This window comes from Nipponia nippon, unplaced genomic scaffold (assembly GCF_047370975.1).
Source record: "Nipponia nippon isolate SJK-2023a ecotype South Korea unplaced genomic scaffold, ASM4737097v1 scaffold_1, whole genome shotgun sequence".
Lineage (NCBI taxonomy): Eukaryota > Metazoa > Chordata > Aves > Pelecaniformes > Threskiornithidae > Nipponia > Nipponia nippon.
In genome coordinates this window covers 53,791,807-53,819,042 of record NW_028262290.1, presented here as the reverse complement: position 1 = coordinate 53,819,042, position 27,236 = coordinate 53,791,807, and the positions used below count along the sequence as shown (strand labels likewise).

The following is a 27,236-nucleotide window of genomic DNA, read 5'->3' as shown; positions in this document are numbered from 1 at the left end:
CAAATCCATTAATCTTGTTTATACTCATGGATCTCAAGGTGATTGTTTGCACTTCACATGAGTGATAAGACAAAAAGTCAACTGACTGGCAGAAAATCAGACATTGATCATCCAGAGCCAGGACAAATGAACCTAGGTGTCTGGTCTTTGTTTTGAACACATTGCCAAGGCCACTTTCTATGAAATGAAGATATAATATAACCCTGCCTGTTGGGAACTGGACAAGCATGTTGCCCACATTATTTAGCTTATTCTTTTGGTTTGAAGACTTCTTCTGTAATTCAGTGTCTCTTACCAAGCATTAAACATAGAAACAATGAAACAATGCGCTAATGTTTTGTCCTGGCACAGGGAAAACCTGGAATGAAACCAAATACCTTCTCAAATCCATCGTAATGATTCATACTCATCTCACGTGTTGGTGGTATTTATTGCATGGTTACTCCTGATGTGATACATCTTACTGCAACACTGTCCTCAGTAAAGCTGAATGTGAACTTTATGTGGAAGCCAGAACAAACATGAGCAAGGAGGCTCCCCTGCCTTTTTTGGTGTATGGCATACTGATTTTATTAGGAGTCTCCAGCAGTTTGAACATAGTCACTTGTTCAGATTAATACATATCGGGGTGTGGTGTGGAAAACTGGTTCCTGATTAGAGGCCAGGAGAAAAATTTCTTGCCCACCTGCAGTTGAACAGAAATCTTTCTTCAACTTGGCTTTCTTCTGCAGCACAGCATTTTTCATGGGGCACTTCCAAGCTGTTTCTGGGAGCCAGTGCTTTTCTGTCTACTGCTTAATCAACACCCAGTGTCACTTCTGCTTTGTGTCCAAACTTGTGCTTTCATGTGAAACTTAGTTCCACCTTGCCAGTGGGAGATATTGCTTTGGCTTTTTGAGTGTTTGTGATGCTTTTGTGATGAGACCAGCAATTTTGGTTTTTATTAATTCCCTCCCACTACCCTGGAGTAATTTTTTTCTCACCCCTTGTGCATTTCTGTGTTGGATTTACTGCTCTTTGATCCAACCAACATTCAGAAGCACACACTGTTGCCTTTTTAAACCATTTCTCTGGAGTTTGAGCTATATTTTCTGTGATAGAAATACGTAAATATGTCTCGCACAAAACTTATGGTAACATATTTTCAAGGCTTCTCACCTTTGCATCTCACCCAGTGTTTCTGCTTTACGTAGCAGTAGATTTGCAGCTCACCATCATCTGTCTCCCATGACCTCAAGCACAAATATCCTCCCTTTTTATTGTGTCTTGAGTCTACAAAAGTAAAATTTATAGTGTTGGTCAATAGTTGAAAATCATGACTGATGGCTAGTACTCCTGGATGATGATCTTAGCTGTTTTACAGGCCCCTGTGACCTCAACACATCATGCTAACAACTTAACAAATCATCTTTTTTTTATTTTACTTTTTTGTAAAATGCGTACACTAATATCTAACTCAGTGTGATGGTGTGTAGCTTCATTTATTTGTGTGTGTGCAATACCTTGGGATCCTACATTAAAAGATGCTGTTGGATTCTTACACCATTGTTAGTATTCTTCTTCTTCCTGTTGATGGTATATCAATCTTACTTTTTGCACATGGAAACTCAGGAAGTTGTGTGTGCTTTTGTGCCACTGAAATGACCTGAATAGGTTTTTTTTAATTAGTTAAAAAATATAAAAAGGGCATATGATGATTGTTAGGGTGTCCAACTCAACATGGCATGAAATGGTTGGGGTATCTGTTTTAGGCTTTTTTTCTGTTGGCATCATGTTCATGACTGCATGCCAAGACTGCAGAAGTTGCATTCCACATTCCTGTCAGATATTTATTTTTGTTTGAAAGATAACAGCTGAAGCCCATTGAACCATGTGCATGTTACATGTCATTCCCAAATTCCCCTGTGAAATTGATGTGTTGTTTCCCATGGGCAGATAGCTTTTACAAGGAATAGTTATTTATAAAGGTCAGCTCTCTGTGGGTTCATTGGGTTCATTGTTGCTATTGCCCGTGCTGCTGAGCGACCTTCAGTGCCGTCACTGTTTCCATTGTTTGGTTCTATTTCAGAGCCCTCGGGTTCTGCTGTAAAGAACTCCCTTGCTCAGATTATTCACTTCACAACTGTTCTTCTTAAACACCTAGCCTAATACTTGCAAGATAAAATTAAGGACAGCCAGTCAGTATTCTAGACAATAAAAGACCCAGAGCTTGATTTAATGCCATAGGTGCTAAAGATACTGGATGTGGCTCATGGAACTATTTGCAACCACTAATAAGCCTACACCAAAGAACTGCAGATGGCAGATACCCTTTAAATAATATTTTGTGTGTGCCATTTTTTCTGTTTGAAAAACAGATCCCATTATTTCTGTTTGAAAAGTGTTTTCTACTGAAACCTCTGAGACTTGACTGCAGAAGCAATTCTTAAATGGTACCGTGTGCTGTTTCTGATGCATTCATCATCTCAGAGAGCATGTTTCTCTTTGATCTGGGAAGATTATAACAGGAAGAAATGATTAGCAAATCTAAATATTTAATACTGTTGATCAACAGCAACTGGGGACCACTATTGCAGATGACTAGGCTGAGTCCTATATTAGTCTGAGGATATTCATCAGCTCCCAGAAGATGCTTTATGCCTTCAGGAGCGGGTCCATACTGTAAAGTTGCTGAGATCTTAACTACTGTAATTAAGGAGGAAATAATTTCAGCTTGCCTTTGCAGGAAAATGCCACTGATTCATTTAAACTGAATGTAGATAGCTACATTCATATTCATTAAACTGAGTTTTCAAAATTGTCTTTAGAAATCTCTGCCATATATCTGCAGCTTCAGATGATATTTGTGGGGGGAGCGGATGTGCCTAAGTGAAAGGAATCAATCATCCCACTGCTACTTTTTAAGGAACACCCTGTTAAAGCAGCCTGAAACACAGAAAGTTCAAGGCAGAGTTTGAACGCATGAGGGAGGTCAAAGCTCTATGCTGTTAAGTAAGCTTTTTAGTCTTTTGAGCAATTTTTATGTGTAATTAACTTTACAGCACATTCTACTGCTTGGCTGTCTTGCATCTCACCAAACTGACTTCACAGCCCAAAGATAAGGGGCTGGACAGCTAATTATGGGCTTGAATCCAAATTTTCTTGAGTGTTGAGATGTGCTATCAAATGCACAATATTAGCAATCTTAAAGAAAACAGGAAAAAATCATTCTTCCTTATCTTTTTGCTTTGTAGAAGTAGTAAGCATTTTATGATAAAATAGTGAGGCTGTGCATGAGTGCATTCTGGAAATAAAGAGGCTGCTTTCTCTACAGTGCTTGCAAGATGGCACTTAACGAGAACTTAAACAGAACCTCTTTTCAGTGTGCCATCTAATGTTACCCTAAAGTAACTAAACTCAGCAGAAGGATATTAATGTTTCTCCTTAAGTCAAGGAACTCTCATTGTATATGCACTACTATAGCAGCTATAACGTCCTGACAGTGCCAAAACAATATGGCTGCAATGGTACTTCCACATGTGCATATGGAAACAGGATTGGGCCCATTAAGAGTAACCGTTCTTTGCATCTTGCCTCTGTAGAAAGCCTGAGGAGGATGCTTCCAGAAAATCCTTAATCATCTTCTTGAAAACATTTGGAAGAACAGTCACCCTACAAACATTACAGGATTGAATTTTCTACAAATAACGAGAACTTTTTGTGATATACAGTAATGTGTTTTTTTGTATAAATCAGAAATGAGGACATTGTTATACAGCTACAATTATCTCCTGCCTTTTTGGTAGTGTTATTATGAATGCTGTAGCCAATAACTGAAGATCTGTGGGTATGCCTTACATTAATCTTTATAGCAATGGAGATATAAAACCACAGCAGGATAATGGTTAAACTGAAAATGTGTATGGCATAGTTATACAGAGAGGCACTGAAAATGGCCATGACTTTAGACAGAGAAATAGTCAGTCATTCTGCAGTACCCTTCCATGTTTCTGCTTTGAATACATATGAGACTGTAATAGCAGAAATATGTTATGAAAGAGCGTTGGCCACTGCAGTTGACTAATTTGATAGAAAGTATAAATGAAATATGTTCTCAGCATTTGCCAATGGGATTCTGCTTTTTAAAAATTCTTTCAGAGAAGTGAGTATCAGTGGGATCACAGACACAGAAGAAGAAAGAATTAAAGAAAGTGCTGCATATGTTGCCAAGAGGAACCTTTTTGCCACAGGTGAAGGAGTTAGTGTCAGCAAGGTGGCCAAGTCAACTTCTGAAGAGGAACATCATGAAAAAAAATCAAGGAAAGTAGCAGTCCGGGAGTCTGCTGAACGTGTGGCCCTGAAGAAAACGGTAAAAGAGTAGAAATTAACACCTAGGCTGTAAACAGCATGGGTCTTTTTTGTTTGGTGTTTGTAAAGTGCCTAGCACAACAGGGCCCTGATTTACACCATGGGTAATCACAATAACGGTAGTAAAAAACCAAAGTATTTTCAACGGAAATCTTTTCAGTGACGTAAAATCTTGTTATCTTGGTGTCAGGTGGATAAGAAAAGAGGCACTGTGCCTGAGGTAGGCACCAGGAACTCTTCTGATGTGCTGGCAGAAAGGGAGGGAGAACGGGGAATGCTCTTTCATCATGCCCACACCTAGTTAAATGGCACAGCATCCTTCACCTGGGTGATGAGGCTGTTGCTGGGCAGAGAAGAAAGCTGCCAATATATGTATCTTGCCAATAAAAAGGTGATGGGGTAATTTCTGGATTTTTATGGCCTGGGAACAAGCTTGTCCAAAATGTTTACCCCAGCGTTTTAATCACAGGGTGTAAATTAGGGAAGGAATTGCCAAAGATATCTGGAACTGAATCTCTAATTGTGGGTAGCTTTGATATTATTGTGCAACTTGTTAAAAAATAGTACTCAGAGCGTAGTTACAAATGTGTTATGACCAGACTGGCAGAACACATCAATTGCAAATATGTTTCATTTAGCAATTTATTAATATTTTGAGCAGAAGAATTGGTGATATGCTTATAAAATATCCTCATGACATGAGGTTGGAAAAGGTGTAAACACTTTGAAGGACAAGGTAAAAATTCAAAATAATCTCAAAAATTGAGAAACAGTGAAGGTGAAATTTGATAACAACCAATGGCAATTACTACACACAGAAGGAAAAGAACAAGTAAACAAGGAATGCGTGGCTAGGTAGAAGTACCTGAGGAGCTGGGAGTTATAACAGGTCACAAATTTAATGTCAGTCAATTTAATGTCAGTCATTGTTGTATAAAAACAAATGCCATTCTAGAGTGTGTTAACAAAAGTATTGTCATTAAAACACAGGGGGCAATTATTTAATTGTGTTGGAGACTGTTGGATCTCTGATAATTAGTAGTTACTGTTTTATGAACGTTTAGGACAAGTAGAACCTGTCCAGAACTGAGAAACAACCATTGTAAGGAAAACTGCTATTGCACAGTTTATAAAAGACTGAGAGGATTATGAAAGCTGTTTTCTTTTAATAACCTTAATACAGGGACCTGTAATTCTCCATATATGTGAAAGTTAGGGCAGAAAATAAATAGTTTAGTTTGCAGAAAGCAAGACTTATAGTATATTAGGAATTTTTTTCCAGCTCTGTGGATAGCCAAGCAGTTGAAAAAGTTACCCTGGAAGGATGAAAGATCCCATTAGCAGGAAAGGTTTGAGAGCAGGTCTGTCAGCGATGATCTAGGCATACACAATCTTGCATTAGAGCAACAGTACAGAAGACATCTGGGTTGCAGACCTATTTCCCCTTTCACTCTGTATTAAAAAAAATAATTAAATGTGGAAAATTATTTTACTTAGAATAGTTTTAAGGAAAAAAAACAGTAAAATCAAATATAGCTATTTTGGAAGGACAACTTCTTGAAGATGAAAACTTTGTTTTCTGTGTCCAGGTGAGATAAATACATTAAGTATGTCTATTTTGATTTTAAAATAAAAATTGCATATTTGTTATTGCTCTTAAAAATATGCTTTTTGTATGTTAATAATTTGCACTTATAACTGCTGGAGTTTATAATCAAATGTTTCTTTTCCAGCTAGAAGAGACTCAGGCATTCCACAAAAAGTTGAATCAAGATAAACTTTTACATGCTCCTGAGTTTGTTATCGAGCCTCGTTCCCACACTATCTGGGAAAAGCAAAATGTAAAATTTCATTGTTCCGTGGCTGGCTGGCCAGCACCCCGTGTTACATGGTAAGTTTGTATCTCTAGCACTGAAAGTCACCACATAACTAATATCTGAAGTCATCTCAGTGAATGTGGTAGTTTTTCCAGAAAGATAGAAGTTCAATAAAAAAACATTAGGTACAGAGGCCTGTGAAACACCTTTCAAGTCACCTTGTACAAAAAGAAAGAAAAATATTAAAAGGCAAAATAAAACTTTGTGTAACAACAATAGAAACACATAGATTTTTTTTTCATAGAGACATCCAATATATTCTTTCTGCATGCTGATGAAGAAAAAATACAAGTTTAATTTATCATCAGTACTATCCTTAAAATAATGTTTTCCAAATACTTCTGTTTAGTCTACAAATGCCTTTAATGTCCCTGAAGCATTAAAGTATGCTTTGGTTAAGGACTAGCTGCTTGGCTGCCTAGCAGTTATAGTATTGAATCTCCATGAAACTGAAATCTCATGATGCAGGGTGTTCGTAGCATAATTACATCATAATTACTTGAAGTCAAAGACTGCAGATAGACCCAGGACCATATAAATCTTCTGAAAGCTTTCGAGTCTATTGGGAACTTTCTATTCACTTGAATGGTCTTTGGACTAAATCTTTACTGTAAGAACTCCAAAATATAGTCTTAGTCATAGCTGAAGGATTAATTTGACAGGGTTAAAGTTTACCCTGACTGGAATTGAATTTAGCTTAATTAACATTGACTTGTGAAGCTTTACTGTCTCACCATCTATTGAGCTGATCTGTTTCATGCTACACAGATAACATCAAGTTGTTAATAGGTAATAACTTTTTTCAAACATAAAATGAGATTTGATGCTCATTATTTAATTTAAAATATTCTTCTAGAATGTGTATATAAAATGTATGTATGTGTTTGTAAATGAACAAAGAATAAGCCTGCGTTCAACATTAAGCATTAATTAGGAATAAGTCCCATGGAGATTCTATTTGTGGAGACAACAGAAAACATCTACTATATTATGATGTTAAGTAATACTCATAATTTGCAATTTACTACTTGAATTGCTTAATGGACTCTGTGGTTATTTAGGTCTTAAAAACCTTAATCTCAGGGCTTGATAAAAAGTGCTACTAAGAGGTACATTAATAGGCTAGAGCTGATCCCCATTAAGTCACTTGATCTCTCCCCTTAGACTATGAAAACCAATAGCCAGGCTCTGCACGGACACATTTTTCCTGCCATGTAAGGGTTGCGAGTGTCCCGTTTTGACATTCCTCCTAGAGAGGATTCCAGACAAACCTTTCGGGTCTGGTCTCAGCTGGACATAAGGAATGGTCAGCTATGCTCATGGCTGTCATCCAGCTCTGTAACCGGAATCCTAACCAAGAACGCGAGAGCTGGGCCATTTTCATTTTGCTTGAGAATCACCTTATCCCAAAAACCTGACGTGGATAAACCAAGACTTCAGCTGTCTGCCTTTGCTCTCACCATGAACCAGCCTTTCATCTGAGCGCTAAATGTGGATGGTGGAAATTAATACATCATTTTACCGTACATTTGAATTCCAAAGGGATTTCACTTTGCCACAGGCTACTAATGGAAAAAAAAGAGTTCACAGCCATTTCAGCAGGTGTCTTTGCTCTGAAACACAGAACAGTGCTGACCTGGATCTGTCAGCTTTCATTCAGCATTTCTAACGAAATGTCAGTCATGTATTCCAAACAGTCATTCTTTGTATAAGCAAAGAAGACCTTTTCGTGCTATGCCTGAAAAATTATAAAGCTTCACGGACTTTCTCTAAAGAAAACCTTACAGTCTGATGCAGCTGTTCTGACTCCCTTGGAAAAAGCATACGGAAAACCCAGGACATTTGAAACCAGTAGCAGAAAGCATAAACTATCAGTGCATAATGACAGTGGGAGGTTGCAGTCCAACATTAGCTAATGACTTGGCTGTTCTGGAATTTGCCTTTCCAGAAATAACAAGTGGTCCTTCTAACACGAGCCCTATTCTTTCCATAGATGAATATAAATAAGTGAAAATTGAATCAACTATTTTATACTAACCTGATAATGAAGACAAAAGAAGTGAAAGTATTCTTGCTGCTGGCATGACTCAGTTAAAGCTTGTTTCTGCACAGCACCACATGCTACCAAATGCCTTCGCTGCCAACAGGATCCGAGGGTTACCCAGCCCTTTGGAGACAAGTTAAAGAGATTATGGAGTCAAGTCCTGTTTCACAGGATTTCATATTCCCTGGAAAATATTAGGAACTGATGGCATTATTCTATTTTCTAAACTATTTGACACACTACATGGAATATAAAGATGCCCAGATGTTCCCAGGCAGATCAGTCTGGGGGGTACCATTGCACAGATGAGGTGAAGAGTGGTGGCGAATGGATTACTCTTACTGGACCCATGTATTATTCTTTGCTGTAAGTCAGGATAAGGCAGTAGGAGATCTGTAATGAGGTCAAGCATCTCTGGAACTGTTTGAAGTCCAGAATAGAGAGTATTGCCCTGCATTGAGTCCCTTTCCATGGACACATCTTGCTGAAAGTAAGATCAGGATGAAAAGCATTAGGGTTTATGATCCTTGCTCACTTTGGCACTTGGAAAAATCCCAGTGTATTACTGTGCCCAAATATTTGTAGCCAGGGAAATATTCTTTATTCCACAACACTGAAAGTGCTGAAAGGCAATTTTCAGATTTATTATGGATGTAGCTTCATCTTGAGACATATTAAACTAATAATATTCTTGGTAAAAATAAAATTGCTTATTACTGACTTGTTTGGTAAAGTGGGATAAGCCACTGACACCAGACCAGTTCCCTTTCCTGACTGAAAATGATAAGAGATTTAAAATTTAAAATCTGAAATGAAGAAGCAAAGCTCTTTGGCTGGTTGTCTGTTATGACTTATGAAGAGAAAGGTTTATTTAAGCTACATCAAAGTAAGAGATGAAGATGCTTTTATCTATCATCATTTATATTTCCGCTTCCCTTATATATGTACCTTATGGAGCACAGGGAAATCTATGTTAAAGGACACTATCTTAGGAAACATTATTTCTTTATAGACCTGAATACAGTTCAGTGTGTAATTTTATTAGACTCCTATCTCCAGTTTGTTCCGTATTACTAGTGCTTACTACTTTCACTCGAACATTTACTTGGTTACGCCATGTATTGTCCAGAATGAGTGACTTTTTATGCAATGATTGGTGAAGAAGAATTTACCATGAACCACTGAACTCTCCCTCTGTGAGTCTCAACCTGTTTATGTAAAATCTGAAATTAGCAGTGCCAGGTCACTACTGATCAGTACTGGTTCATTCCTTCAACTTACTTACTGGGAGTTTTTAACAGTAAACTTTTCCTACCTGAAGATATACCTGTACCAGAAAACACTCATAGTGTATACCTGTAAAGGCAGAGAAGGTTTTGGTAGCACAGCTTTTGCCAGATCCCTCACTGCAATGCACTTTACCAGCAAGACAATTTTTCTTTACCAGTCTAACCCCATCGGGGATTCTGTCAACTTAGCTATGCAAGTAAAAAAAAAAAAGTTAACTTTCTACCTGACATTTTTGTGAATATGCAGCTTTTAAAAGTAGATCAAATATGCAAACCAAACAAAATGTGTACGATACCTAGTAGGTAAGGATGCTACAGAATTTTCATTGTTTGCAATTCACAAAACTCTGACATGTTGCTCATGTGACTCGTCCATTTCTTTACAAGTAGTAACCATGAAGTTTATATTCATGGTAATATAAACTGATTCTCATCCCATTCAAGACTATTTTCTCCTTTCAATTAGAAAATAAAATTCACCTGGGGCAGGTCAAAGAGAAAGAGAGAGAGGTTAAGCTTCCAAAGATATGTAATGTCTTCCCAGGAAATTAGCCTACAGTTATCTAGGAGAAACATGCAGAAACTGATGTTCTATTTCAAACATCAAGCCCTTGACCTTTTAAAGTGTATAATCATACACTTCCTTTTGTGACATACTGTTTCTTTGGTTTTCCATAGGTACAAAAACAATGTGCCCATCAACGTACAGACTCACCCTGGCAAGTATATCATTGAAAGTCGATATGGGCTGCACTCACTGGAGATTAGCACGTAAGGGAATACTAGATAATTTAACAAATAGCTTAAGCTGAAACGTTGCTATAGACTGAGACCTGCAAAATGTGAATATATCTCTTGGGGATGTAAGAGTATCAAGTTTGTACAGCTGAGGTGAACGCTGTCTACTAAATGTTGAAGCAGTTCTGGTTTTCCTCAGCAGAGGATACGCAGTTTACCTAAGTGAGTAATTTATCTGGATTATTATTCTATTTATGGCTGAGTCAGAAACATGTGGGACATTTGTGATTACTTTTTCCATTTGTCTGCTGCATGAGTACACTTAAACATGAGAAAAATCTAGTTCAGGGTAAAAATATGTGAGTTAACTGTTTTTCAAATGTAGCAAATTTCCTGATTCTTACTGAAATGAGGAACAGAACAGAGATGTCCTCAGTTATACACAAGAAAGATCTTTAACAATACTCATCCCCCAAATGGGAAATTTTTGCAGTCACTTTGCATTAAAAAACATTGAAAATATGAGACCTAATCACCTAATTTGACAATCCACAACAATGTAGATTTGACAATTTAGATACTGGTAGGTGTCCTTTGGAAATATTTTATGATGTCTATCATTTCTACAGCTTCCATGTTAGGCATCTCTCCATAGGAGACAGTAAATTAGTGACAACTTAAGAGATAACTTAGATAAATATTATCAGACAGTTTTTTCCTGCTTCTGCTGTATTCTCAATTTCAAATCTGTAAGTGATATTTGAAAAGAAACATTTATTTCAAACATTGATTTTTAACATTGAGAAAAAACTTAATGGCTACAATCAGTCCAGTGTCCAGTGTGTCTGTCTCCCAAGCTTTTACTTCTTTATAGATTTTACCCAGATTTCTGAAGGTTTCTTTAATCGAAAACAGGAGAGGCTATGCCAAGGAGTAAATGGGTGCCCTGCCTAATGATTTCTATCATTTTAGGTGTGATTTTGATGACACTGCTCAGTATCGGGCCTCTGCTATGAATGTTAAAGGAGAAATTTCGGCTTATGCTTCCCTCGTGGTAAAGAGTAGGTTTGCAAATATTTCCTTCGGGTTTTTTTCTGAAGATGCACATCAGCAATTTTGGTTTTGTGGCTCAGAGAGCCTTTACCTCTTGGTGCTAGTGACTGGAGTTGTTCTTTTTCTGTCTAGGGTATAAAGGAGAAATTGATGCAAGTCTTTTGTATGCTGGAACTGTTTCCATGCCTCTGGGACGTAAGTTGCAATATATGTTTGTTTGACACATCCATTTACAGTAGTGACATCATAACAAATGACTAAGCAGAATATTTTGTAATATTATTTAAAAAGGAAGCAGGTCTGATTTACAAAGGTACTGAGCTCTACAATTTCAGATGGTGCTAGCCTCATCTATAGGGGAAAATGGCATTGCCTTCTAGGTCTATGGCTATTCGCTTATGTAAGAAACATTCTTTTAATATTGCACTTTGCTGTGGAATAAAATCTGTCAAAGAGAGAGACACTTCATCTTTTGCAATATGTAAAACATGGCCTGAGAAAAAAGCTAGGGCGTGCATGTGCATAAGTAGAGTAGTTGACTTAATCGTTCTTGTCTGCTGCTATGCGATTTCATGCGTTGTGAAAATGCATAGAAAAGATCAAATAGCTGGAACCCAATCTGAATGTTTTGGATATATCAAGGTAAAAATTGTAGTTTGTTTTACCTGAGAACCTCACATTTTGAAGTGATTTACAGTATTGCATAGATACTTCCATGATGTTAACACAATCCACCCACGTATGCCGTGTGGGTGAAGTGCCCCAGGGCCCTGTGCATGGAAGGTTTGACAGATGAGACTTACAGACATTTCTTTTATTGTAGCAGCACAAATAGAATCAGAGATATGCTGCAAAGGCATACTAGCTGGCATTTATATACCGACGGTCTGGAATAATAGAAACAAGATTATGTACCACACTACAAAATACAAGGCCACATATTTCCAATATAATTTAGGATTTATCACTTGGTTATGGGAAAGAAAGGTGACGATCTGCATATATTCATTGATCACAGGAAGAGTGAGAGCTACTAGTGTAGGGCAGTTGTGGAAAAGGAAAATGTGACAGCTGAGCTGTTTTCAAAAGAAACATAGAAGCCCCTGTGCCATGTACGTGCAGTACAAGTGTAAGGTACCGCCATGGTGTAACCGCAGCCAGCAACTAAGCAGCACACAGCTGCTCACTCATTCCCCCCCGGTGGGACGGGGGAGAGTATCAGAAGCGTAAAAGTGAGAAAACTTGTGGGCTGAGATAAAGACAGTTTAATAGGCAAAGCAAAAGCTGTGCATACAAGCAAAGCAAACCAAGGAATTCATTCACTGCTTCCCATCGGCAGGCAGGTGTTCAGCCATCTCCAGGAAAGCAGGGCTCCATCATGCATAATGGTTACTTGGGAAGACAAACGCCATCACTCCGAATGTCCCCCCCTTCCTTCTTCTTCCCTCAGCTTTATATTGCTGAGCATGACACCATATGGTATGGAATATCCCTTTGGTCAGTTGGGGTCAGCTGTCCCAGCTGTGTCCCCTCCCAGCTTCTTGTGCACCCCCAGTGTGCTCACTGGTGGGGTGGTGTGAGAAGGAGAAAAGGCCCTGACTCTGTGTAAGCACTGCTCAGCAATAATGAAAACATCCCTGTATTATCAACACTGTTTCCAGCACAAATCCAAAACATAGCCCCATACTAGCTATGATGGAAAAAAATTAACTCTATCCCAGCCAAAACCAGCACAGTCACTTAGAATATTCTGTCTGAAATACTGCACAACTTGGGTCACACAGCATCAGAAAAGATAAATTCAGAAGCAATTACAGGCAGGCTCCCTGAATGCCTGGGGGAATGGAGATCTCATTTTATATTAAGAGCCCCCCCCCAAAAGGCTTATTTAGCTTATAAAAATGAAGGCTGAGTGGACGCATGACTGCCCTGAGATGGAGCAAGGAGTTAAAACAGGGGAAGAGGAGAACCATATAAGCTAAAGATCAGCTTGACCTGAACAAATCATTAATCATAAATCGAAGTCTTTTTAAGTTACAAAACAAACCTTGTGATAAAATGCTGGATCTGAAATTTTGGAAATTCTGGAATGAAATTCTGCAGGAGCTTCTCTCTGGTAAAATGAACTAGCTGTAAGAACTAGCATTGTATGAATAAAGAAATAGTTGATTCTCTGTGATAGCGAGGGCTTGGATTATTTAACACTGCAATTACCTCTGAAGATGATGACTGAATATATATTGTTCCTATTTATACCTTAAACTTTACCTGAGACTGTATTCATAATCATTGGGTACTTTTGCTTCCTACTCTTTACACAAAAGGAAAGAAAAAGTAAACAGCCAGATTTTTTTTCCCTTATACAGTTGGCGTTACCCCTCATGGCTATGCTTCCAGGTTTGAAATCAGCTTTGTCGACAAGTTTGATGTAGCCTTTGGGAGAGAAGGCGAGACAATGAGTCTGGGCTGCACAGTTGTCATCAGTCCTGATATCAAGCGCTTCAAACCAGATATCGAATGGTACAGAAATGGTGAGAATGTTTGACAAGAAGAAATATAAATGTCATTCATGTAAATCTTTACTTATTTCAGCATATGTGAATGTTATGATTTTGTCATCACTTTCTCAGATTTCCAAACAGTAATATTTTCTCTTTTTCAGTTAAAAGTTTTCAAAATTTAGCATTTTGAAGTGGAACCACAGTCAAAAAACTGATGAAACGCTGTGAAAATGTCTTCTATGTACTTTTTCTTTCTTAAAAAAATTTATAAATTAGAAGCATTTTGATCAGCTCCAATGTCTGCGCAGCCCATCTACATAGCCCACGTAGCTTTTACTATTTATTTGTATGTCAAGACATTATATATAGGTCAAGACAGAAATTAAGTAGTTGCACAAATGTGTTGTGCAACAGCTGATAAAAAAGCTGTTGCTTTCTGAAGTCACACTTTGAAAACGAAGACAAATTGGCATGAGAGCCGAATTAGCTGTAATTTATGATTGTGTTCAAAGACAGAAAGCTGTGTAATAAGAATGGTCTCGTGTATTTTCAATCTATTCCAATGTATTGTCTGTATTCAGAATCTATTCCTCAGTAGATCCAGCTAATTCTCATCATGAAATTCTCTAATTTCTAGGTGTTCTTATTACACCATCCAAATGGGTCCAGATGCACTGGAGTGGGGAGCGAGCTTCATTAACACTGACTCATGCAAACAAGGAAGATGAAGGTCTTTACACTCTACGAGTGGTGATGGGAGACTACTATGAAGAGTACAGTAGTTATGTCTTTGTTCGAGGTAGGATACTGTCTTGTGAATGAAACTCATTACAGAAATGAGGAAAACATGCTGACAAAATCAGTGTCAGACAGTTGAGGTGCTTTTTTTCCCAATAAAAAGAGAATTATTATTTTCTATTAATACATTCTAGCAATATAGCTTCCAATTTTTATCTCTGGAAAAATTGAATGCATATCTCATGCTTTGGTATCATGTGCTAGAAGACTTCTAAACCCCGTTTGCATTCTGAGGAAGAAATTTAGGGTATGATGTAACTTCACTACTCTTTCTGAATTTCAGCCTGTGAAGAGTACTGAACATAAGTCATAAAGAGAAAAAAATCTACATAATAACTTAAAAATGTATTTTTGTAAACATCTCACTGGTAGCTAAACTGCACTGTTTCAGTCAAGATTTTGTGCACCATTTGAGGCATTCTCTCCAATGCACAATGGAGGAAAAAATACAGTGGAAGGGAAACACAAAGATCTGCACCTGGGGAAGAATAGCCTCATGCACCAGCATAGGCTGGGGACTGACTGGTCAGAAAGCCGCTTTTCCAAAAAGACTCTGGGGGTCCTGGTGGACACCAAGGTGAACATGTGCCCTTGTTGCTAAGAAGGACAACAGCATCCTGGGCTACATTAGGATGAGCATTGCCAGCAGGTCGAGGAGGTGATCCTTCCCCTCTGCTCAGCACTGGTGAGACTCATCTGGAGTGCTGGATCCAGTTCTGGGCTCTTCAATACAAGAGAGACATGGACTCACTGGAGTGAGTCCAGTGAAGGACTGTGAAGGTGATTAAAAGCTTGGAGCATCTCTCATGAGGAAAGGCTGAGAGAGGTGGGGCTGTTCAGCCTGGAGAAGAGAGGGCTTCAGGAGAGTTTATCCACATGTCTAAATATCTGATGGAGGGGAGTAAAGCAGACAGAGCCAGGCTCTTTTCAGTGGTGCCCAGTGCCAGGACAAGAGGCAATGGACACAAATTAAAATACAGGAAAGCTCATTTAAACATAAGAAAACACTTTTTTTACTGCAAGGGTGGTTGAACACTGGAACAGGTTACCCAGACAGGCTGTGGAGTCTCCATCCTTGGAGATATCCAAAACCTGATTTGACGCGGTCCTGGGCAACCAGCTCTAGCTGACCCTGCTTTGAGCCAGGGGCTGGACTAGACGATCTCTGGAGTTGTCTGCCTATCTCAACCATTCAGTGATTCTCTAAAGTAAAGCAGCAAAATGTAGAAATAAAATGTAATTTCTCTGGGTGTTGTTTGCTTGTACCATGAAAAACTTTCTTGAATTTGTATTAGAGTAATATTTCTTTAAAAGGAGCCATGGTTATCAGGTTGTGTGCTGATTCTATATCTGTCCCAGCTGCTAAAAGCAGCTGAAGTGTGTAATGCTAATTCAAAAGGCCCTGGAAATTCTTGGCTCTGAGACAATGCCCAGAATGGCACTGTGTTGCCAAGTCCAGCAGAGCTGTGTGAGATAACAGCCTGCTCAGAAAATATGACTGAAGCAGATGTTTTCATCACCTGAAGAACGAGTCTACTGAAATGAGCATCTGCGACAAGAAATAGGACTTGCCTTTCTTGCTTTTTTGTAAATTGTGCTGCCATATAAATAAATTATCACCCTCGTTCCTGTTACATCTTGTAGCAATGCAGGTGACTTCTAGCAATGACCTGACTGTGAACCCACTACCCTTTTCACCAGAGTATCTTACTAGCCAATCAGCGCGTTTGCCAAATTCTAATTAGATTAATTATATTCTACATTCCTACTTAAATGGTCCCCACAGTCTCAGTTGGCTAGTATATTCCTCACTGCTCCTCCTAAATTGTAGCCGAATTTGCTATAAATGGATAGCTATGGTATTTAAGCACAAGCAGTTTTCTTTCTGTGTCACGCACAGAAATCTATGTGTATTGATGGAAGTGAGTGATGCACTAATCAGGCTCGTAACATTAGGTCTTTAGACAGGCTTAGAGAGTGTGTGTGACCCTTCTGCCATGGCTACAGGTCGGTATTTGCCAGCAAGCCATCAGGGATGAAATCCTAGCCTCCCTGAGGCTGATCAGCAATGCTGGTTGTCCCAGCTATTTCCCAGTCTGTCTTGGAAAGAAACTGGGGTGTCTCATGTTCCATCAAGCGGTAAATATGGGCAATTAAAACGTTTTGTACAGAGATCACTGAAGACATATTGTTATTACTCTTAATGTTCTTATTATGTTGTTATATTAACTGGATTGCTTACTCTGTACATTATCATTTTTAAAAAAGCATTGAGTTAGCTGTAATTAGCACCTGGACTTGGTACTTTGGCGCAGCTTCAAAAGTTCTATGTGATGCTACTCTGCCTATAAGAGAAGACACAGTGTAAAGTGTGGTTTGTTTTTTTTTTTTTTTCTGAAGACTACTGTTTTACTTAATGAAGCATGTGAAATACTCTTGTAAGGCATTTCTTTTCTGAAAGCCAAAAGCATAAAAAATAGGGATTACTGTATATTGTAATACAAAATCCTGTAATGCTTTGAAACATCGAACTTTTTTAAGAAGTCTGGGGTTTAGATGGCATGTATGAATAATATCTATTAGCAAAATATTTTTTTCTTCAGGTATATAAATCTTGTCTAAGTCAGGTCTTCTTTTGAAGTAGCTCACAACAAGGCTTGAAAAATGCTACATGTAATTGTACAAGTTGATGTCATTCTGCAGAGAAACAACCTCTCTTCTTTGAAAGTCTTTCCTACAACCTTCCTGTAAAGGTTATTTTTCTCTGCATGAAAATTACCCCATCTCACAAATCAGACTCTGACTGTGTAAACAGTAAAATTCCCCAGTGCCCAGCACTGTGCTCTGTTTTTTAAAGCTTTAGATAAGATATGTCCAGAAGCTGATGCTGGAGTCAAGGCCCTTTGACACCAGCAGTCCCAGATTTGTGATAAACACTTGAAAAGAACGATATGCTCATCCTTATGAAGGTTATATTCCACAATGATAATGTATGTGTAATATAATTAAACTTCAAAAGGTTTTGATACATTTGCAGTTCATAGCTAACCAAAAACAAACAATGAAGGATTACGTGTGGAGATAAGATATTTAATTCAGTGTTGTATATCCAATGGGTGAATACTTTTGAATGAGCTATTGCCTGGCTGTAAGGCAAGATATCAGCCTCTTCTCCTAAGTAGAACAGCAGGTAAATATATAGTCTGCCAAGTTTTTAGTTCAGCTATGTCTCTGGCAGCTACCCAGCCAGAATGCATGTTACTAATTTTATTTAAAATGCCTAGGTGAATTACATTTACAGTATGCTGTAACATATTAAGCATTTGTAAATGTAGCAAAGAGAAAACCAAAACCTAGAAAAACACTGGCAATATAAAAATGAATACTTTTTGAAGCCAGGGATGGAACTTCTTTTTTATGGCTCAGTAGGAACAGAATTTAGTCCTTAAAGATTATTAATTGTGAAAGAACCATGGTTCACATTTGGAAACATATGTCTCCATCCTCATAGATGCTGATGCCGAAATCCCCGGAGCCCCTGGTGCACCACTGGATGTGCAGTGTTTAGATGCCAACAAAGATTATGTCATTGTCTCCTGGAAGCAGCCCGCTGTTGATGGAGGAAACCCCATCCTCGGATATTTCATTGACAGGTGAGTGAGCATGCCAGACTGGAGAATTAGTATCGCTGCGCGTTCTAACTCAAAAACCTAAAAGCACATTGAAAAGCATGAGATAAAATGGTCATTCATTGTTATTTTCATTCTTGTTGCTGGCCAGAAGAAAATTATTTGTTTTGTTTTAGATTGGCTGGGCCTGATCTAAGTTTCATGGAAATAATCATGTCCTGCTTCATTTAACTACATAGAAAGGATACTGCAAGACACTGTGTAGCTCAGCCCTCGCTGCTCCCTGTGAGGCTTGAGAAGCCTTAGGACTTTGCATTTTGGTAGCTTACAAGATTGGCATCTTCATTAGACAGCTGTGGCTCCTTCTGTATCAGTGCTCTCCCACCCCTTTCCAAATAGTTACCACATACCAGAAAGCAAAATATTATCTCAAAGGCAGTTGGATTTCTTTTATGTGCTGTTGTTTTCCAAGCTCTTAGATTCACAAGCTTCATGCAGATCACGCTTATGTGTTTTTCTCTGCAACAATAAAAATTGGAAATAATTTTTAAAAATATGAAAACTGAATGTGTCACATATTCAGGACTCCAGAAGCTCGCAATTTAAGAAATTCAGTCAGTGTTTTGAGGCTCACAGTGGTCTCCAGAGCTGGTAATATTTGTTTGAATTTCAGTAATGGAATACATCATTAGTAATATGGAGTTCCTGTAGGCTTATTCAGATGCATGTAAAAAAAACCCACAAACTTTTTTTAATATATATATAAATATAAAATATGCCACTATATTATGCCATTGTATATACATAAATTATATATGTGTAAAGAGAAGGCATTGCTTTGTGAAACAAATCTAACATCAGTACATTCAATTCAAATGTGATTTTACTGGTTTGATAACTTATGAGTGTTGGTTGCTGCTGTAACTAGGTAGTGCTAGGTCTAAGCTACAGCTCTTTAACATGTATTGAAAAACCCTAAACAAAAGACAGGACTAGACTCTGAAAAATAATATCTCATTTTAAAACTAGGCTATCGACAGATGTTAGCACTGAGAGTAACTGCAAGACAAATGACATTTTGCTTTTTCTTGTGTTCACCTCCTTTATTCTACATTTGCTGCTAAATTCAAAGCTTTGTTATGGCTCTCCAGTATTTGATCCCACTGAAGGTATTTAGGCACCCAAATATTCAGCCAGGGTCACCCCTAACTGCCTCGCAGTGTGAGCGGGTAGCGCAAGGCAGCAGGACCAGTCTGTGCCAATGCTAGAGGCAAAGCTTGGGCATCTGTCACCTCCAGCAGAAACCAGAACCACAAAACCACCCCAAGTGAGATAGTAGCAATTCCCAGAAAAGAAACGCTTGCATCTACCAAGAAACCTGGGTAGGCACAGTAACATTCCCTTTGCAGATATCTCAGCAGCAATAAAAAGTCTTTCCCAAGCTGCTAGTTCATGTTCCTGTCAACCATGTTGCTGGATACTGGGAAGCCACCCCCCCCACGCTCCTCCTGTCTCCCTGAGCTGAAGTCGCTGTCATCCCTCCCTGCTGTTGGTTATCAATTCCTTCTGCCAGAAACCAGCCTCCTGCCAGGTGTGAGCCTTCGCAGCAGTGGGACAAGCACTGTCCCGCTGGGTCTTGTCATTGCAGTGGCTGCAGCCACCATCCCATGGGCTCCCTTGGCAACCCCAGCGGTGTTTGAAGCAGGGTCTGGCCGAGTGCCTGACTTTATCCCCACTCACAGCCATCTGTGTGCTGGGCTGGTCACAGAACTCACAATGGAGGTCTCCACGCCCCGTGAAGCCCATCATTTTGCGGGATGTACAGGGGAGCACTATGCATGAAAGATGAACTAGTTGCCTTCTGGCAACCGCAAAAGATACATGTATTTCACATCCCTTCAAGTATGCTAAAGCTGACACTCCCTAGGCATCTTGCAGCATACTTTGGAGGGTTTAAACAGTGAAGCGAGTTCTGCTCATGTCCCTTCCTCAGTTGAGGAAAGAAGGAGTGCAGCTGCAAGGGATTTAGTGCGTGCCCAGATGGTACTTCAGCCCTGACCCCGTGGTGCAGCTGCTTTGATGTCCTGCTGAGGAAACCGGTATGGACCAGCCAATGAACACGAACAGATGGTGAAGCTGTAAAGGGGGGGGGGGTGGTGCCCTGAGTTTGCATTCTTCCTTTCCCAGCACTGCTCTTGCTGTTTGTATTTTTCAGGTGTGAGGTTGGCACCACCCACTGGACCCAGTGCAATGAGACTCCTGTGAAGTTTGCTCGTTTTCCTGTCACTGGTCTGATTGAAGGCCGTTCCTACATTTTCCGAGTCCGAGCTGTGAACAAAGTTGGCATTAGCCTACCGTCCCGGGTGTCAGAGCCCGTGGCTGCTCTGGATCCTGCTGACAGAGCCAGGCTTAGAAGTAAGATGTGCTTTTTGCAGGTTGCCCAAGAGGTTTAAGAAGTCACAACTCAAAAAAAAAAAAAAAAAAGAAAAAGGATGACTATCTACTCATAAGCCTTCAAAATCCCACTAGAGGGAGCAATGCAAAACCAAAATATTATCTGGAGACAGCTTTGCCAAGAAGAAATCTTCTCAGTGCTCTTTGCACAAAGTGCTCTGTCTGCTCAAATGGCTTTTGCTGGCTGTGGTGCTCTGCTCCAAACTTGCAGGAAGGGGGGGGAAAGGCACAGGAGAGCTAATTGCCTAAAGAGACTGGCTTTTGTTCAGCCAACAAAATACCTGAACAGTTCTTGTGAATAGTCTCTCTCTGTGCCACAGACAATGGTGGCTGATTCTGTGTTCATGTGACGATCAAAGTCTTGCAGTAACATCAGCACAATACCAGGGTAGCCCAATAGATAATTGATCCCAAGCACTCTGCTTTAAAGTTAACATTTTCCAGGTCAAGAATATTTTTCCTGTGGCCTGGCAATGTCCCAGACATTTTGCTTCCAAATCCACCTTTCTACCTGTATGCCAAAATCATATGCCTAAAATCCAATTATTTCTACTTGTTTCTGAAGTCTTACTGTTTAAAATAGTCCAATGTGAAGGCGTATTGTATGCAAAGCTACAGGGCTCCCATGGTCCCGGCTTGTATGTCTTACTGTATATAATGCTGCAAGCTACAGACTGCAGTCAGATGATCAAGGTTCCCATTCAAAATAAAAACAAAAGGCCGGAGGAAGGAGGTTTGGCACCGCCAGGAAACATTGTGCTCAGACAGACATGTGAAACCTGAAGCCTGCGGGAGGCCTCTTCTTTTCACTGGGAAGTGTGGAAGCTGTCTCAGGAGACGAAGTCTGGTCTTGGTGGCCTATTCCCGTATCTCCTTCTCTTGTCCCTCAGGATCCTCTTTTCTTCCCACCTGCTCCCTCTCTGCCCTCATCTCCAAAACAGATCAGCCGACATAAGGTGAAGCACATGGTGGGGGAGAACAGCACTTGCAAAAATTATCTCTGAAAGTGCATTGACCTCGTTGATAGCTGAATGCATAACTACAATAATATGATAACATAGAAGTGCTGAGAGAGCCACCCAAATCATATCAGGTGGATATGTTGAGTCAGGCTCAGCAGTTTCTGTTTGTGACTGTGACCCATGATTTGAAAGCTGGTAATGTGAGGGAAAGGGGTTAAAAAGAGACAAAGAGCAGCCTGCAGGAATTTGGCTGTTCCTTTAATGAGTGAGCTGTTAAACCAAATGAATAGAGTATGGAAAATAAAGTTGCAGTTAATTCTCTGAAACCAATGAGCTGAGTGAGCCAAATACCTCTGCTTGTCACCTAGGTGACTTCAGTGACATTTCAGGAAGGAATAGATGTTTCAGTGGATTAAATTTCCTAGCTATATTGATTGCTGAGCTGCTCTCAGTATTCAAGCTGGTCAGCCTACAACTAGCTTAGGTACCTAGCTTGCTACATGAGCAAGTCACAGTAGTAATGAAAAATGGAGCTCACATGAATCTTGCAAATGTTAGCTTTGAACCACAAAAGAGTCCGTTTTCTCATTAATTCAAAAGTTCCTGAAGTCTCCCATTTCCGTGATACCTCTGACATTTGTTTCAGGTCACCCTTCTGCACCCTGGACTGGACAGATTATTGTCACTGAGGAAGAACCTGCAGGTAAACACAGCCCTTTTGCCTACAAAAGTCTAATGTGAAGCTGGCTGAGTAATTAGGAGAACTCCCAGTGAGTTCAGTGGACTTTGGCATGCACCCAAAGTTTGCTGTTCTGAGAGTCACTTGACCTTGAATGACTCCCAGCTTGGTTGTCAAGGTGAGGTTTAGGACCTTATTCAGGACCTAATATATAAACATGCTTAGAGTTAAAAGAAGGACATTTTAAACCAATATTTAGAAGACTTTTAAACTCTACGTTTTAAAAAAAATATCAGGTGCCAAGGTATATTAATACTCCTTCTATATTTTAATTATGGCACTAATTCTGATACAAACATGAAGGAATTAAATCCCAATTCCCTTTCCTATTCTTCTCCCTTGTTCTTCAGAGGGTGTTGTTCCTGGTCCACCTACAGACCTCCAAGTTATTGAAGCCACCAAGAACTATGTTGTGCTTAGCTGGAAACCTCCTGGGCAGCGGGGCCATGAGGGTATCATGTACTTTGTGGAAAAGGTAAAATTGGACAAAATCAGAGTCATGTTATGGCAATCTTTTACATTTGTTTTGCCATCTCTTCTGGTCTTTTAGTTAACTTTCATTTCCACCTGAGACTTTCAAACTAGGGCCAGGACTAGAGCTTCATCAGGATAACTGTCACTGTAGATTAAGATAAACTAGGAAGAAAAGAAAGATGGGAAATAGGAAAGTAGATGCAGAATGTGTCACACACTGTAATATCCTTTTATGAATTGTGTCATTGACCTACCCTGGAGTAGACAGGCTGACAAACTCCCTCTATAAAGAGAAAGCACAGAGCAAAGTCACATGGTTTTTTGTCTATATACATATATATGATATATATAAATATATTTTAAATATATATACCTATACATATAAAATAAAATTTGTATAAATGAAGCTTGTCTGGTGAGACAGATTGTTAACATTTTGGATGGAGGCATTCTTCAAGAGTTTCTTGGCATCAGCACTTTCTCCTCCAGCTGCCTTTTCATATTTATCCTCTACATTAACTCTCCATTTGCTTCACCAACTCAACAAAGGTGACAAAACTTCTTTTCTAGAACAGAATCAGTTTTAATTTCAGTGTCCTGCTTTTCTGAGATGTTTTTTGCATGGCTGCTAGCCTAGAAAATTCTTTACGCCGTCACCCTTTTTACTTGGATCTCATGGCTCACAAACTTCTTTATCAATGCTTTTCCCTATCAGTCAAGAGGTGTCATCAAGGGAGACATAAATATCTTCCCATTACGTGTTTTTCATCTCTCTTATGAAATCTGGTATAAATAAATGAGTTTCACTTAGCAACAGACTTAGAGAGGATGAATATATGAACTTTGAGTTTCCATATAAAAAAGCTTTTTAATAACCTATTACATGCTGAGTAGTGAGCACTAATGTCACCTAGTCAGATAACGTTCTCCTGAGAATTCGAAATCCCTCAGAAACCAGAACCTTTACTTGAAATTATCCTTAATGTAAATCACAGGCAAAATTTAATCACTAATATTAATGGTATAAGTGATCATGGTATGTAGAGCTTCTAGCCACAGAAATAAAAACAATTCACAAATGAATTGCACTTGTTAATTTTTTTCTGGAAAATGAAGGTCAGATCCTGATTAATTCTGGAAACCACCCTAAAAACATTAAGAGTGGCACAAAAACATCTAGAAGCAATGTGGTAACGTTAGAGTTTTATTCTTTGGATGATGTTGAATGTCTGCAGAACTTATTTTGAAAGTGGTCCAGAACTGGAGGTAGCTAATAATAACATCACTTCCTTGCGGTGGAGAGGAGTTTAGCTTTGATATATTAAAACCAGTAAGCTTTTATGTATGTTTTGTGGAGTAGGTGGACATCTGGGATTCATAAGCTTTGTAATACGCTCATTCTGTGGAAAGGCCAAAAAAAGGAACGTGACTCCCCGTTCTTCATAGCAGACATGCATTTCGTCGTCCGGGTAGAAACTCTTGTCGGGTTAGACACTCAGCTTTAGATACTTCTGTTCCAAATGCGGTTTCTGGGTTTGACTGCAGTGCGTTGCTGGCACAGAGGACTGGCAAAGGGTGAACACCGAGATCCCTGTGAAGTCTCCTCGCTTTGCAGTTTTTGATTTGGCTGAAGGCAAATCCTACTGCTTTCGAGTTCGCTGTTGCAATTCAGCTGGAATCGGTGAACCTTCAGAAGCAACTGAAGCCACTGTGGTGGATGACAAACTCGGTAAGTGTGTGGTCATATGTAGTAAATTACCTCCATGGTATCTTTTCAGTTTATGATGCAATTGTTTTGTCTGAAGACAGATAGCTGCCCAGTAACTAATTCAAGTATGAAGAGTAGTCAGTGATTTATTCCCTTTAGCTAAAATAATTTTGGTTTGGGTTGTTGAACCTTTAATGTGTAGTCAAATGACAGATGCAAACCAAGGGAATTAAGCTGCAAATAGTGATGCCAAGAACTGCAAAGGCTGCGAACAGTGAAAGAAAATGAAAACTCAAGAAAGTACAAAAATGTTTTGTTTTACTTAGAGTCTTTATTGAAAATAAGCCCAGACATCAGCAGAGTTTAACCTTCTTTGTTTGCCAAATGAAACAGAAGTGAAGAATTTAATAGTTACATGAACGCAGAGACTATTTCCACTGGAAGAAAACCCAAGATGTTCACCACAGTAAAGCACCAGTAGCTATGTCTACATTAGCAATTTGTTTCCAAACAGCAATGCAGATTTGAATCCAGTTCCCAGATTGTCTCTGTTTACTTCATTTTGGTTGACTTCTCAGAGCAGTTTGATGCACATGAACTACATTTTTTAAGAAGAGTAAAATAGCTCTTCTTGAAAAACACTTTAGATGCGTTTTGCTACTTAACAGGGGCATTTTTTTCTGATGTATTCTGTGGGCTGCACAAAATCCTTCGGTGTGCACCTAACACATTTTCCCTTTTAGAAAGCTCCAAATCACATCTCTGGTGCAGATGTTCAGACCAGGGGAATAAACTAAATCCAATTTGAAGGAAATGCCCATAACCATAGGCAATGGAAATGTGAGGAACCTCACCATCAAAGGTTTGAACCTACTGTCCTGCTGTGCCAGATTACTTGATTGAAATCAGAGGAGTTTGAGGAGGTTAAACCTGTATTAGTTGTGCTAATATAATCAAGAATAGAATGTCACTCTTATTTTATTTGTAAATTTTGACTGGATGATCACTAATTTATTTCTATTTCTCTCCCACAGATATTCCCAAAGCTCCTGGGCGTATTATGCCAACTAGGAATACAGATACCTCAGTTGTTGTCACTTGGACAGAGCCCCCAGATGCCAAGGAGCTGGTTGGGTACTACATTGAGTCAAGTGTAGTCGGATCTGGTCGTTGGGAACCATGCAACAACAATCCAGTGAAAGGCACAAGGTAATGGATTTTAAAGCATGGAAATTATGGTCACCAGTTTTTGATTTACTGGATACATGTGCTTTCCAGCCATTAGTAGTAGTAGAGTTAATCGGTCTGTGGTAGCCAGCAGGCTTCACTCTTGCAGGTGAAGTTCATAAGAAGTCATAAAACCATATTTTAAAACTGTGAGTCTTGTCCAAAAGGAATTTATAATCAACCTTATATTAGAAACAATTAGTCAAGGGGGAGGAAACGTGGACATTGCTAGTGAAGAAAAGAGAAGCAGCTTGCTAGTTCTAGTTATTATACAGCCTATCAGTGTGATGAAAAACAGTACAGTGAGGAATGACTGAAGTTACAAATGTGGAAAACTAAACTGCATAATGTTTGGAAGCAAAGTCCTTTGTTTTGGAAGACTGCTGTAAACAATTCTGGGCTGCATATCTAGAATGTCAGGAGGACATGTGGACTATATCACGCTAACAATATTACTTTCTAACTGCTCTTTCACTTGCAATTATCAAGATACTAATGAACACTCTTAAATATTGGGTATAAACTCACATTTCTTACTGACATGAACCTCAGTCTCTAGTCAGAAAAAATAATCAAGGTTTAAAACTTTGCAAGCTAAATCAGATTTGGTTTTGTTTGAATAAGGATGTAGTCTTCAGAGTCTAAAGTAGTAATTGCAGAACTTGATCTCAAGTGGATTGATGTCAATCCAGAAGCAGTCCCTGCTTGTTATGCCTGATTATGCTTATTTGTAATTGCTATCCGTGACAACCTTTATTAAAGTAAGGCTCTGCTAACTACTCTTGGACCAGCTTTGTTGTTAGAAGGGCATTGTAAATGCTTAGTATATCAGAAGTACCTAAAACCCCACTTGCTTGAACACAAGCACAACAATTTCCTTTAAGTATTCTTTTGTGCGTTTATATTGCAACAGTTGTATGTGCCAATATTATATACTTTCATATATACTTCTATGATTTATATCGTGGTTACCTCAAGTGTTGGTGAAGTTTCGTGCTGTTTGCTTATTTTAAAATATGAAATGTGATCTTTATTTACCGTAGAAATAAAAATACTTTTCTAAGTTACTATATATTGTGATGTAACTGCACTGCTTAGGTTCCTATCACTGCATTTTTGGTCAATGCGATATAATGTATGATGCAGTCAGGAACAGTCTGTCTGTTAACTCTTGGCTTTTCTGGTTGAGTCAAGCTCAAAGCATTAGCTGTAGCCGACAGCTTGCGTTATGCAGTATATTTTGATCTTTTGAAATTTGTTTTCTGCACACATCCTGGTGAAAGCAAATGATTTGGAAAAGTCTGACAGAATGGGTAGCGAAAATTCTGCACTGAAAATTTTGATTCAGTTTTTTTTTTCCCCCAAAATGAAATTTTTATTTTGAAATAATACATTT

General features: G+C 39.0%; 1 protein-coding gene across 2 annotated transcripts in view; it reads left to right on the top strand.

The window, feature by feature from the left end:
• Positions 1 to 27,236, top strand: part of MYOM1 (myomesin 1) — an 80,226-nt gene that overhangs the window by 13,458 nt on the left and 39,532 nt on the right. For both annotated transcript variants that reach the window (XM_009468557.2, XM_087755634.1), the window contains exons 4-16: positions 4,138 to 4,348; positions 6,081 to 6,238; positions 10,236 to 10,328; positions 11,268 to 11,356; positions 11,481 to 11,543; positions 13,715 to 13,879; positions 14,487 to 14,648; positions 18,159 to 18,300; positions 20,492 to 20,691; positions 22,339 to 22,395; positions 22,782 to 22,906; positions 24,451 to 24,634; positions 25,648 to 25,822. In XM_009468557.2, the coding sequence (XP_009466832.2) occupies positions 4,138 to 4,348; positions 6,081 to 6,238; positions 10,236 to 10,328; positions 11,268 to 11,356; positions 11,481 to 11,543; positions 13,715 to 13,879; positions 14,487 to 14,648; positions 18,159 to 18,300; positions 20,492 to 20,691; positions 22,339 to 22,395; positions 22,782 to 22,906; positions 24,451 to 24,634; positions 25,648 to 25,822 (1,824 nt within the window). The remainder of the gene's footprint in view (positions 1 to 4,137; positions 4,349 to 6,080; positions 6,239 to 10,235; positions 10,329 to 11,267; positions 11,357 to 11,480; positions 11,544 to 13,714; positions 13,880 to 14,486; positions 14,649 to 18,158; positions 18,301 to 20,491; positions 20,692 to 22,338; positions 22,396 to 22,781; positions 22,907 to 24,450; positions 24,635 to 25,647; positions 25,823 to 27,236) is intronic.